Below are 13,631 nucleotides of genomic sequence, written 5' to 3' on the forward strand. Positions count from 1 at the left end.
CTGAAGTGAACCCTAAACCCTAACCCTAAACCCTAACCCTTTTGTTCAGTAATAGGTTTGCAGATAAAGTACACTAATGATAAACGGATTAATAAGAATCTCCTAAAACTGCAATTTTTTTTGACTGACAGGGAAAGGATTGCAGGTCCATGCGTGTCCAAGCTTGGAGCCTTTTGACAATACATGTGTATTGACAAAGGCTGTGTTAGAAGTTGGTGAGGCAAGTACTGCAACAGCTTTGTTTGTTACTGTGTTCTACTTTGCAGTTAATTTTCTTCACTCATTACATTCTGTCTGTAGCTGACTTTTTTAGGCTGATCCTAGGCACCTCCTTACTTACCAGTTTTAAGTGCTGTTATGCAGAGGAATTGAGACCTGTGAGCCTTTGTTAGAACTTGGAGGTACTGGAAAAAATCTGGGGTTAACACTTACAGCATATTATTTATGTGCTGTAATTTCCCCTCGGAATATTACAGGGAGTATTAACAGCAGCATCTGTCTTTAACTTGGCAGCATTACAGCCTATTTTCTAAGAGCTTCAGGGTGAATTCTGTTTCTAAAGAGTTGTATAACCTATTGCAGTATCTCTCCCTACTTGGGGAGGTGGGTGGGAGAAAAATGAATACTGACTTGCTCAGATTTGAGTGCCAGATCTTCTAAGTTTAGCATGTAATTTAGTCTTTGTGCCACATATGGTAGGAATGTCCTCTTGAATGTTGTCTTGCCTCTCCTTGATACATTTTGTGATGATGCAGGATGATAAACTTTAAAAATTTTCTGGAGAAAGCTTAAAAGATTCATCCTCTGCTTCCTACTCTGGAAGTGATTTTTTTGAAGCTCATAGTTAACCATTCTTTAGGGCTTCAGCTGTGAAGTCTGTCATCACTGTGACTGCTGCTTGTAAACTGAAATCTAGTGAAAGCCTGTTTTTCAGTGTGTCTATGCAAAAGGGCTTTCCTTAAGGTAAGATGGTTTTATTTCTCACTTTTTAAGACTGTTTATTCTGTATGTGGTTGGAGTTGGGTTTAGTCTCAACTGTGACTTCCTGGACAAGCACAGAAGAATTGTCTGAGGAGCAGTGACTGGAACCTTGGAATGCTTGCTCTGTTCATTGCAGTTGCTCCCTGTTAAATGGTTATGGCTGCTGATAGAGGCAAGGTGTTGAGCACAGTAAGAGACGAGGTCATGTGAATATGCCAAGTTCTGTACAGACAATAAGCCAGTGTACCTAGTGTGCTGCACTCACGCCTTTACTCACTGCTTACTGCATATGTAGGTATGCCCTGTCTTACAGCTGCGCTGTTGGCTTCTTCTCTACAAAAGTGTGCTGCTCTGGGGTTTTTTCATTCTTTGCACTGTTCCTTGAGGCAAAAATAAAGTACTTTAAAAAGTCTGCTTGATTGTAACTGAAACTAGTAAGGGAGGTTTGAAATTTGTTTTTTTTGCTAAGTTATTTAAATGTTTTGAAATGTAGTAGCTAAAGGAAAATTAGTAATACTAAGGCTTAAAAAAAGCCAAGCCATTGACCTGGAAATAAGAGCACAGAAAGCACACATTTACGTTAAGTGAAAAGGAGGACACTGACAAGGTTCAAAACTTATACAAGAAAAAAAGAATAAAATAAATGTTACTTTCATGATAAAAGCTTCATAAATCATCGGTTCCAGTTTTTATTCAACCTTGTGTGTTCAAGAATGTAATGGAATTATTTAGAGAACTTATCTTTGAAAACTTCTTGTTAGGAGTCCTTTCAAACTTTCTTAGAAGTGTTTTACTGAACTGCTTAATCTTAATGTGTGGACTCACCAATGTGATAGGTTGGCTCTAAACCTCCATTTATAATGTTTCTTTATAATGTTCATTTATATTGTTCAGATTTCCGTCTCAGGTATTGCATGGGTGTTAGAGCTTCCATTTTGTGAAGTCTAAGGAATTTTAATGGTAAGAAGACAAAACTGATTCAGAACTGAATATCTGCATGTGCAGTTTAATCTGCTTTCAATATGTATGTTTTTACTTATCTGGATTAATATTTTCTGGACCAACTTTAAGAATCAAGGGGTCTATTTTTTTTAATAACCTAGACTGTCCACATGGTTTTCAGTAATAGTGTCATAGCATCTCTCTTTGAGGATCTCAAATCTGAACTTCACCTGAACAGAATTTTACTTCATGTCTTTAGAATCTATTACGTACAGGAAACTTGACTTCTACAAGTGCTATTTTTTCCAGAACCAGAACTTCCTATGACAGTATCATGTTGAACTACTTAGTAGCTACCGGCAGAGTCTAATTTGTATCTCTGCTTCATAGAGAGTATTTTTAGCATTTTTTCTCTCAACAACTTGTTAGTAAGTGGGGTCCAAGAGAAACAAGTCACTGGTTCTTTTGTGGAGGATGTCCTAAAAAACTCTTTCCCAAGGTTCTGTATAAACAATTGAGCTGTTTATAGGCGTTCATTTTTTTTTAAATTATTTTTTCCTTAGGATTAAAAAATTAAGTGATTAGAGCAAATGTCAGTATGCTGGAGTCACGTTGATAGTGTGCATGCTATTGTCCAGTGTTTTAACTTGAGCTTGTGCTCTGATCTCTCTCTCTAACAACATTGTTAGTGCAAGCAATTATTTTATACAAATTCAAATTTTCAAAATAGCTACAAGAAAGTCAAAGAGCTGTTTCTAAAATTTTAAGTGAGTATTTGATTTATATTAAAGGGGTCTGGGCTTAAGACCCAACATGACAGCACACAAAGGAGAAGCTGGGTTCATCTTCTTGTCTTAATATTGGTAGACAAGGGCATTAATTTGTTTTTCATAAGTAAGCCCCCATGATATTCTTCACTTTGAAGAATATATTCACACTGAAAATATTTTCAGTAGCTCAAGCAGGTCAGAGAGAGAGCTTTGGAACTTTCTACCTGCTCCAAAAACGAGGAACCAAGGAGATTATATATGGGGAGCAGACTAGGCTCTCAGTCATCTTTGGTGCTTGTAAGATAGCAGGGGAGATTAGTTTGTTGGTAGTAACTTACCAAGAACAGCATTACAGACTCATTTAGGTTAGAAAACACCTTTAAGATCAAGTTCAACCTTTCCTCTATCACCAGCTTACCAATTAGACCATGTCACGAAGTGCCATGTCCAGTCATTTCTTGAACAACTCCAGGGATGGTGACTCTACCACCTCCCTGGGCAGCCCATTCCAATGCTTAACAATCCTTTCTGTGAAGAAATTCTGCCTGATGCCCAGCCTAAACCTCCTCTGGTTCACCTTAAGGCCCTTTCCTCTTGTCCTGTCCCTGATCACCTGGGAGAAGAAGCCAATGCCCACCTGGCTACAACCTCTTCTCAGGTAGTTGTAGAGAGTAATCAGGTCCCCCCTGAGCTTCCTCTTCTCCAGGCTGAACAAGCCCAGCTCCCTCTGCTGCTGCTCATAGACTGTTCACCAGTTCAGTTGGCCTTTTATGGACTTGCTCCAGCACTTCGATGTCCTTCCTGAACTGAGGGACCCAGAACTGAACACAGGGCTTTACATGTGGCCTCACCAGTGCTGAGTACAGAGTGACAATCACTGCCCTGGTCCTGCCAGCAACATTATTGATACAGAGATGCTATAGGGTTTTTTCTGGTGTCACTGTTGTTACCCATTCTGGGGTATTTTATGGGACAACTGTGACTCTGCTGCCATAGTGCACATATGTGTATGAGTAACCAGAAAAGTTGTTTTGGAACCTTAAATGAGTCCATGGTACTAAAGTGCTCCGGAGTCCATCATTGTGTATTCTGAGACAGTAGTTCTAGAGGAATAATAACACAGAAATCTGTCTGATCCATAATGACAAGCCAACAAGGAAATGAAGTATCAGGTCTTTCCTTTAAAGACTAGATGCAATTTTTATCTTGACTTAAGGCAAAGCTGTAGTATTAGCTCTCAAAGGCTGGAGCTGTGGCAGTTTCCATTGCTCAAGGAAGATCAGCATAATGTAATGAGCAGCTCTTAACCAGCTGGCTAAAGGGCTGTATGCTCCTACTCATATGTTTTGTTCTGATGTTATCCTTTTTTCCTCACAGAATCAATAGCACTTGGTTTCTGTCTGTGCTAGAAACAACATCTATTGAGTAATAAGTTTAAAGTAAACTTTTGCTTCTGCAAACAAATTAGAAGATAGTGAAGACAGAAGGTATTTGTTTTGTAAGAATCATGGAAATTGTAAGAGAAAGTGTTAGAAACATCGGCTTGTCTGAAAAAGAGTAATTAAAATTTGCAGCCAAACAAAATGTTTCTTTATCTGGCTCTTACCTGGGCATTACTTAGCTATCTGGGTTAACATTCAGTGGTCCTTGGAGATAATAATGAAAAATGACAGAAATGCTAATGGTAATTAGTGTATTAATTAATATAATTAAGAATTTAATTTATATTAATTTGGAGCAACAGTTCTTCTCTAGAAAAGTATCCTGAAGTGTTCAGGTAGTAACAGTGGACCATGTCTAGTAACTTCTGAGGCAGAAGTATTGCATTATGTTTTTCAAATAGATAAGAATAAAATAGGTCATCTCTTGTTGACGTGCTATAAATCCATTGTTTTCAAGATACCTCTATAATCTTTCAGTTCCTTATAGCAATTGCAAGTGAAGTGTTTGATCAGCTACTTGGTCAAATACAGATAAAAGACTGATTGTTCTGAGAGTTTAGTTCTCAATTTCTGTTGCTGTAGTAAATTTTACATGGAAATACACTTTCCAATTCATTTTCATGTTGAATGTCTACCTGTTGGTGTTGAGGGTTTCTTTTAAGGCAGAGATAAAAGCCTTTATTATTTCTAGCTGTGTCTTTGAGGCTCCAGAGGTAGGCTTTAGGATGTTCCATATGTGCTAAGGCCATATCAATGTACAGGTTTGGGATTCTTTGCCATTGCATAGATCATTGTTAGCCTTCTCTAGGAACTTTCCATTTACAATAGAAAGTCTCTTAAACTTGCTTTTCTTATGTAGTGAGTAGCCTTGCACACACACAGACTTTTGTCCTTGATATGGTGGTGTTTTCTTAAGATACTAACAAGCTTGGCCTCTGAGGTTTGGGAGGAGTAAGTTGGTATTTTCTGAACTGCTAAAACTTGAGTCTGAAGCAAGACAACTGAAATGAGTGGTTGATGTGCAAGTGGTTCTTCATACATGTTATTCTGATGATGTGACTCTAGTCTTCAGATAAGCAATGTCAAACATAGGAAGCTTTTTTCCTTTAATCAATTTTGGCCTGTACTGTCAGCTGAAGGAGTCTTGTCTGTGGTCTTGAAAGCAAGTTGTAAAGCACTGGAGCTTGTTGACACAAATGATATGTCAGTTGGGACAGCACACCCCTTGACAGAAAAATATCATCTCTTTATTGTGTCAAAAGCTTTAGCACTTTTTGTGTACTTAATTTATCAAGGAAGGTTCATGAAATAGCGAACAAATGAAGGCAGTATTACTCTGGAAATGAAGAAGTCTCTAATGAACTCCATTACTGTTTTTTTTCTGCTGAGTAATACATAATTTTGGAAGCTGTGTTGAACACTTAAATCCTTCAGATAGAGCAGTCATACAGCCTTACCATTTTCTCTTCAGCCTGACTGTTCTGAAGATCCACGTGCAGTATATGGGCAGTGAAAGAATAGAATATTTTCGTTGGAAGGGACCTACAATGATCATCTAATCTGACTGCCATCAAGACTATGACGTTTTCTGAGTCAGATCTAGAGAGTATTAATAAAATACCATTTTCATGACCATTAATGAAAGAGCTCAGATGTAGAAAAGCTGCTGCTTTTTTGTTTTAATTATGCACTGAATTTATAGAAGTTATATATGTTTAGAGAGAAAAGCAGTTATTCCTCTGAGTAGGCTCATTGACTTCTGCAGCCACATTAAATTTGTTTTCTAGACTACAGTAGATAACAAAATGTAGACTTCTCTTGACAGTTGTCCTCTTGGAGGTACTTTTTGCACCTCGAAAGTCTATTTCCACAATACTGTGCTGGGAAAGAAATGCTAGTGACAGTCTTTTTTCAGTACTTTAAACACCTTAGAGTTATGTAAATGTGTTCTGCTGACTTCAAAGTCTTCAACATATGTGTTGCACTCTAAAAGATATATATAAAATCTGACTAAGCACTGAACAACTAAGAGACTCAAGTACAGATGCTTGAGCTGTTTTAATTTTTCCATAGTAGAGATAGCATTGGTCATTGTTGTAGACCTTAATACGAGGGGGTTTTTTTGGTTTGGGTTTTTTTATCTTGCACTTTTCTGTTTACTACTTGGCATCTTTGTTTTCCTACTGTGAAGGTCATCAACCATCACCTGGGAACAAATTTCTTTAGTTTGGAAGAACTGTAGCTGTGTTTTGTGCTGTGCTAATCTCTTCTTGAAATGAAACTGAAAACAATACACACTGTTTATAATAGTTGTGAATGTTTTATCAGTAAGATAAGTATTTAATTCCTTCAACAGCACATGAAGTGACCCTTTTCTGGTTCTTGCACAAAAGCTTTAAATGTCTGTCTGGATTTTTAAAGTCTTTAAGGAGCCAAGATCTGTAACTGAAGTATTCCTGTCATTCTACTTAAAGCTAGATTTTTTCCAGTTCATAATTTTAGCTTGATCACTACTGTCCCAACAGTTAAAGGAATTTTTGTAGCAGGCAATTGTTGTATGTTTGCTTATGGTTCTAAGTTTTTTGTTTAAAAAAATTTCATCATATTGTAACTTAACTTTGTTTTTACAGCTGTATTGTATAAGAACCCTACAATTCATAGTATGAATATCAACCTCAAAGTTTTTTGTAGTCAAAGTTTAAACTGTATTTGTATTCATGTACTGCAGCAGTATCATTGTGATTAAAACCATCCAAAGTTTCATCTTTAAAAATCTTAAGTATTTTTTATTCTAGTTTCATTCTGTAAATGTATTTGTCCAATCAGTCAACACGTCCATTAAGTTATAAGGACTTGATACAGCCTCTCTGTTACTTCTGTGTAAAGAAAATTAGGATAAATGACAGTTTTTGAAGGTCTCTTTAATTAAATAGTAGAAAGTGAGAGAGAAGAGTTAAGAGTCAAGTTTTAGACCAAAATTGCTTTCAAACCTACCAGTTAAGCCCTGTGGTTATCTGGGAGGGATGTCTCCTTACCTCAAAGGAACTGTTGAGTGTATCCTTCAATGTGTAAGGGTTTCTCTTACTTTGCTAAACCCAGTTATTGATTAGTTGTGAGGTATAAAGCTGTTTCCTTTTGGGAAAGCAGGTGGTATTAATTTACTTACCCAGAAAACGTTACAGTTTCTTGTGTTTAGCAGTGACATAGTAACATAACAGGTTGCTTAAATATAAATTAAAAGTTGCTTTATTTAAAATAAAATGGAAAACACCTTTTTCCTACTGAAAACTGAATAAGCTGGAATTTGAAGGAGGAAAAATTACCACTTCTTTTTCCTCTCATTTTAGGGTACGGTCAATGGTGTGCTGCTAGTGACGCCAAATAATATAATGTTTGATCCTCATAAAATGGATCCTCTGGTCCAAGAGAATGGCTGTGAAGAATATGGCATCATGTGTCCAATGGAAGAAGTGATGTCAGCTGCTCTGTACAAGGAAATTGTGGACAGCAAAATTAAGGAGTCATTAAGCATGTAAGACATAACAGTATTTATAAAGCTTTGAGTAAATTTGAACTGTAGCCATATTGTTGAAAACACAAAATCAGCAAACCAGCATTTTCCTTCTTTCTTTGTTAGGAAAGGATATCAAAGATTGGCTTGGAAAAATCCTATAAAAAGCTTGCTTCAGTTCTCACACCCTATATATGATACAGGACAAATTGTCTTCCGTATACATGGATTCTAATTTCCTCCAATAGTCTCTTATAAAGATCAGTGTCTAGGAAGAGGTAGCACACCATTTCCTCTGCCACTTCCCTACTATGGGAACAGATGTGTTTGGTACTTCAATAATTTGACTGGCATACACAATAAGAAAGTGAAGCTTTGACAGTCTTAGGTGTAAATTTTTATTGTTTAGCATTTTTCACTTGCTTCTCAAACTTGTTCTAACAGATGATTTAGACTAATTTAAGATTTGTATATATTTTCATAGGACTACAAGTCAATTTTTTTTTCCTTTTTGGCTAGGGGAGGGACTGTATATTCACCTGTAGATACAGCCTTTTTTGGAATAAAGAATGAATTTGGATTGGTGAGCTCTATTCACTGGTGTTTTGTGCAGCAGGCATTTAAAATCAACTTTAAAGAGCATTCTGAGCAATCTTTGTTCTGTTCTCTCTGTTGCCTGTTTTTTATACTGTTGTCAGAAAAAGATAAATTCTCTTGAAAACCAAAAAGGATAAAAAAAATCATGCCACCTTTACCTATCACAGCCCATAAAGCACAAAAATTTGCAGACTGCCTTGACTGTCTAGCTGCAGGGAAGTGGGCTTCTTTAACCAAGAGAGTGTAAAGCTGTTTACTTACTGTATACCATACTTAAAATAGTTGCATTTTTTAAGATGCTCAATAACTCTTAAAATACCCTCTTACATTTCATATAGGTAGTACCCTAAGTACATATTTCTTGATAATTATAACTATCTGGGCACTCAGAAGTATTAACTTGCCTCATACTATTTTTAAGCTCAGTTTTGTCATAAACCTGGGAGTGACCTGGTATCTTGCTGTGGTCTTGTTTGCTGCCTGTTCACATGTGTCTGTTGAAAGGGCAACTGAAGTATATGTTGCTACAGTAGTACTTCTGGGGTTTTTGATGTAGAGTGATGATGCCTTCAGCATGATTGCTTTCTGGAAGTTTTATTTTCCAGACTGAGTTTTAAAAAGTTGCTCATGGTTCCTTACTTCAGTTTATACAGTGGAAGGAATTAGATGACTCTTTTTAACTTACTTGCTTGAATCATAATAGTGCAGTTGCAAAACAAGTATTTTTCTATAATGTTTAGTTTGTTAATGACTTAATAATGGCAAATTTATCTTCCATGCTGTTGGTTTTTGTGCTCCTGTAGCACATGCATTTTCTTTTTTTTTATAATATGAATGCATATGGAATGAAGAAGTCTGCTAATAAAAAGTCGCACTCTGCATTCAGAGGCCTGTATGTCCAATTTGATTTATCTTTCTTGTCAGCTTTATAAACTAGTAGATGGAACACTTGTTACTAGCATTTTCTTCAGTCCCTGCAACTTTTGTGCCTTAGCTAAATATGAGGCATATTTGTAAATTTGGGGGAAAACAAAAATCAAAATTTTAAGTCTGTAAACAGAAGTCCTAACAGCTTCAGCTAGATCTGACAAAACCCATGTGTCTTCAGGTATTTGACACTTAAATCATGTTTTCTCACTGCTTTTTCCCTGCATATTCTGCTGTTATAGTTAACCTTCTTCGTCTCTCCAAATTTTGCTAGCTGTCAAACCTGCTTAAACTTGAAAAAGCAGTCTTACTTTCTGTATTCAGACTGTTGATATGAAAAACGGTCATAAACCCAATGGAATCTTTGATTCTTAAAACTACAATTTCATGTTAAATGGTTTCTATATATAAGCCACAATCTATGCTGAAACTGGACAAAAAATGTCTGATCACATACAGATGTTTTAGGGATTTCATGAACCTTACGTTATGCTTGTATAAGAGCACCTATTATGAGCATAATCCTGAAGAATTAAGGAAATGGCCTGGTCTAATAGATAATAAATTCTAAAGTCTAATCCACATGCTTTGTAAGCAAAATTACTCCATCAGCAAAAGCTTAATACAAGTTTCATGTTAACAGTCCCAGGTGTGTCATGCTGGCAAAAAGATCAACCGTGTTTACTGTTACAGTATCACATTTTATGCTTGTTTATTAGTAATGCTTTGGATTAAGTTGGTTTTTAGGGTGTTCATTTGTTTTAGAGCTTAAACAAAACATAGTGAAGAAAAGAGCTTTGATATTAGAGGTACCTGTTATAACAACATTCCTATTTTGCTCAACAGAGATGTAGAGCAGCTGTCAGTAAGGGAACTTGGCCATTCCAAGAAAGCTGCAAAGAGCAATACAGATGACACGGATTCCAGGGTTCGGGACACGGGCAATGACAGTGCTAGTACTGCCCCAAGAAGCACAGAGGAGTCTCTTTCAGAAGATGTGTTCACAGAATCAGAACTCTCTCCAATACGTGAGGAACTTGTTTCCTCAGATGAGCTTCGGCAAGATAAATCTTCTGGAGCATCATCGGAATCTGTCCAAACAATAAACCACACTAGTGCTGAATGTTTAACAGTCATTTCAGACTCAAATGAAGCTGCCAGTGACTTAAAGCCCAGTGCCGAAATGGTTGTAGGTGTTAAACAGCTTGGTACCCACTTAAGTTCAGAAAGTGCTAAAATGTCTGTAAAGGGGCGACAAGAACCTGGTGAAAACAATGCAGATGTCCTCCAGCAGTCTTTGCAAAGATCACAGGGTAGTGAGGAGCACAGCAAAGAGGCAGAAGTGGGCAAGGATCAGGGTTCCTCGCTAGGAAAAAAAGCAGATAATGAGATGGAAGAGGAATGTCCAGCTTGTGAAGATACCACAAACTCTCAAAAGAAAGAGACACCTAGCAAAGGAAAAGTAGTGGGAGAGCAAAGTCAAGACTCAGAGGCAGAAGTTGAAGAGCTCCGCAAGCTCTGGAAGACCCACACTATGCAACAAACAAAACAACAAAGAGAAAACATGCACCAGGATTCGCAAAAAGAAATCAGTCAGAAAACTGTATCTGCAGGAGATGGGCGGTCAGAAGGTGAGTCAGTGGGTATTTGTGGATACAGTGTTAACCTTTGGATTTACAATGTGTCACCCTTCAGTTTAATGGTGCGGTTTTTTCATTCTGTCCAACATATCTATCCGTGTGCTGGTTATATTTCTCATTGACTTGAAGATATGCCAAAGTTAAACTTTACATAAACTAGTGGAGAAAATATTGCATAGGAAACTGAGAACATGGATAACTTTGTAATTCTTCCTCATTGGAATTATTTGTATGGTCGTATTAAATCACAGTATCTTTGTAGGAGAGATTTAAACCTGTAAAATCAGATGGGTGCTGCATTGGTCACTGTACAGCTCACAGTTAAAAAGGTTCTTTGGCAATCAGTTAGCTGTTGCTTAAATTTTGATCCCAGTGTACGTGTGTGAAGGAATTTTAGGGAATTAATTTGATGTTATAGCATGTCTGCCTTGTGATTAAGGTTTATGGTGTAAGCAACGAACACTAGAGTCTTAACATTGTTTGATGTTTTCAGAATGCATCTTGTCATATTTTCATGCTGATTAGAACAAGACTAAGCATCCAAAAAGCTTTGTTCATGACAAATAAGAGCTAGATGCTAAGAAACTAGTGCTATGGATACAGGGAACAGCTAGGTTTTATTTCTTGTGTACCTTTATTCTTCTGCAAAGATCAGGGCCTGGGATTGTTAGTTGGGAGTTACCCTTAAAGTTTGTCCAAGTTTTTATCATATAGAAGTATGCTGTGCCTTTAAACAGCTTAAATATGCTTTTGTATGAATTTGATTTTGCTTTCTAAAAAATTCCTAAGTTACTTTCTGATGTCTTCCCATCTTAGTAAGGGAGATAACTGTTTTAATTGTGCAATATTTGGGAAACTAGAAAAAAATCTATTGGTGTGTGACAGGCATTAAAGATAAGTGAAGTGCATTTGAAGGTTAAATTCTTTATGTTAATTATTAAAGTTGAAATTATATCAAATAGAGGTACATTCTTTGGTTAACAGAAGTTCATCTACACTTCAAAATCTGATATAGTAGTTTTTGCTTGATTTTTTTTGTTGTTGTTGGTTGGAGTTTTTTCCTTCTTTTAAGGAAATAAATGAATTTTGAAATTTGAAGCAGGTGAATAGTTGCATCATTCTGTGATAAGTTTTACTTTTATGCCCTAAATACTAGAAGTAGTCCTCTGGCAAATATGTCAGCTAGCAGTAGTTGCTGGTTGTGACTTTAAAAAAATTCAGGTATTAAGTGTTTTGACACAACTGCTGCTTTTCTTTCAAATGGATATTTGTAATTCAGTTGCATTAAATGCTTTAGTTTTGGTTTTCTGTAAGATTGTATCATTGAATGACTCCAGGTTTCTTATGTGCTATGTGATCTGTATATTTGCGGAGTAAATACATATATATGTATGTAATGAAAAAAGCATTTGCATACAGTCCTACAGAAGAGTGCTGGCTAGAAACCTTATATTCACATGGTGCTACTGCCTCACTCAAGGTTGATGGGGTAAAATACAAAAACAAAAAAAGCACAAGATCCTTTTTGGAGATTTGTACTAATTCAGTCCAACTTCAGTAGGAATTACTACATGTTTGTTATTCTTGCATGTTGTATTATCAGAATGCAAATGAACCAGTAAATTATGGATTAATATTTCTCAACCTAGATAGATATGGTGAACCTTCTACAGGCATGATTAAACAGAACCAAGGTAAAAGTCATAGATCTGCTGTATAACTCCTGAAAACCATCAGACTGAATATGACATCTATTAACAATAGGTCACTAAAAACACCAGGTCATTTAACATTTGAAATGTAGTAAACGCTTCCAAGTAAAACTCTGAAGTAGTCATACTATGAGTTTTAGATCGTTAACTAACCTAGATAGTCTTTTTGTCTCTCTTATTTATATAGCAGGAATTAGTTGAATTTTTTCTCTATTGTGATAGTTTTGAGAATTTAGGTTTTGGGAGCTACTGTTTTTTGATTGTTGCGGAGGTCAGATGTTTCTGGGTTTGGAATGATCTGAATGTTTGTTCTGAATGTTGAACAGGTGATGCAATACAAGTAGATAACTCTGAGCAGACTAGAATAACTAAAAAGGTTTTGCTTGTATCTATTTTAAATTTTTTTATTGCCCAAGCCTCTATTATACTCCTCTGTTTTTACAGACACTTATGTTAAGCACTGGACTGAAACAAAGCTAGATGTGGTTGATACTTTGGAGAAATTGTAATGGTCTATAATTTTGTATGTGTATAAACAAGCTAAAATATCATTAATGATCACATGTCTGTTTGCTGCTTAGTTAGCTGAATATTGGCAGAGATTGAAAGGAAAAACAAGAAGCATGAGACACACAGTAGCCATTGCTGAAATCTTTTCTCATTAATTCTGTATCAAATGTAAAACATGGTATTGGAGAACTCACAAAAAAAAAGCATTTGAAATAGTCTTTTAAGACTTGGGACAGGGCAAAATTGTTTGTTTTTATTCTGTCTGCTAGCTGGAGCCATAATACCACTTCTCTGAGCTCAGGGAAGTCTTAATCTGCTGCCTCTGAAGGACCAAAATCACAAATAACAGATCATTTGAAGAGTACTTACATAACACTGACACAGAGTTCACGTGCCAGTCCTATGAAACAGACTTTTTTATTTTTGGTTCTTTTTAGTGTTTTTCTTTTCGATCTGGAAATTTGCCTTTGAGCTTACACATTAATAAAATTCTTCCAAATAATGCACGTTATGACTAAGTTACTATATCATATGCTGCAGGTATAATTCTAAAATGTTGACTGAAAATATGCCTGAAAATTCGGAGGCACGCATTTAAA

General features: G+C 36.3%; 1 protein-coding gene across 11 annotated transcripts in view; it reads left to right on the forward strand.

The window, feature by feature from the left end:
* The window catches only part of OXR1 (oxidation resistance 1), a 275,796-nt gene that overhangs the window by 223,009 nt on the left and 39,156 nt on the right, over positions 1-13,631 (forward strand). For all 11 annotated transcript variants that reach the window (XM_069005341.1, XM_069005350.1, XM_069005340.1 and 8 more), the window contains 2 exons: positions 7,483-7,667; positions 10,017-10,801. In XM_069005341.1, the coding sequence (XP_068861442.1) occupies positions 7,483-7,667; positions 10,017-10,801 (970 nt within the window). The remainder of the gene's footprint in view (positions 1-7,482; positions 7,668-10,016; positions 10,802-13,631) is intronic.

This window comes from Aphelocoma coerulescens, chromosome 2, assembly GCF_041296385.1.
Source record: "Aphelocoma coerulescens isolate FSJ_1873_10779 chromosome 2, UR_Acoe_1.0, whole genome shotgun sequence".
Taxonomy (NCBI): domain Eukaryota; kingdom Metazoa; phylum Chordata; class Aves; order Passeriformes; family Corvidae; genus Aphelocoma; species Aphelocoma coerulescens.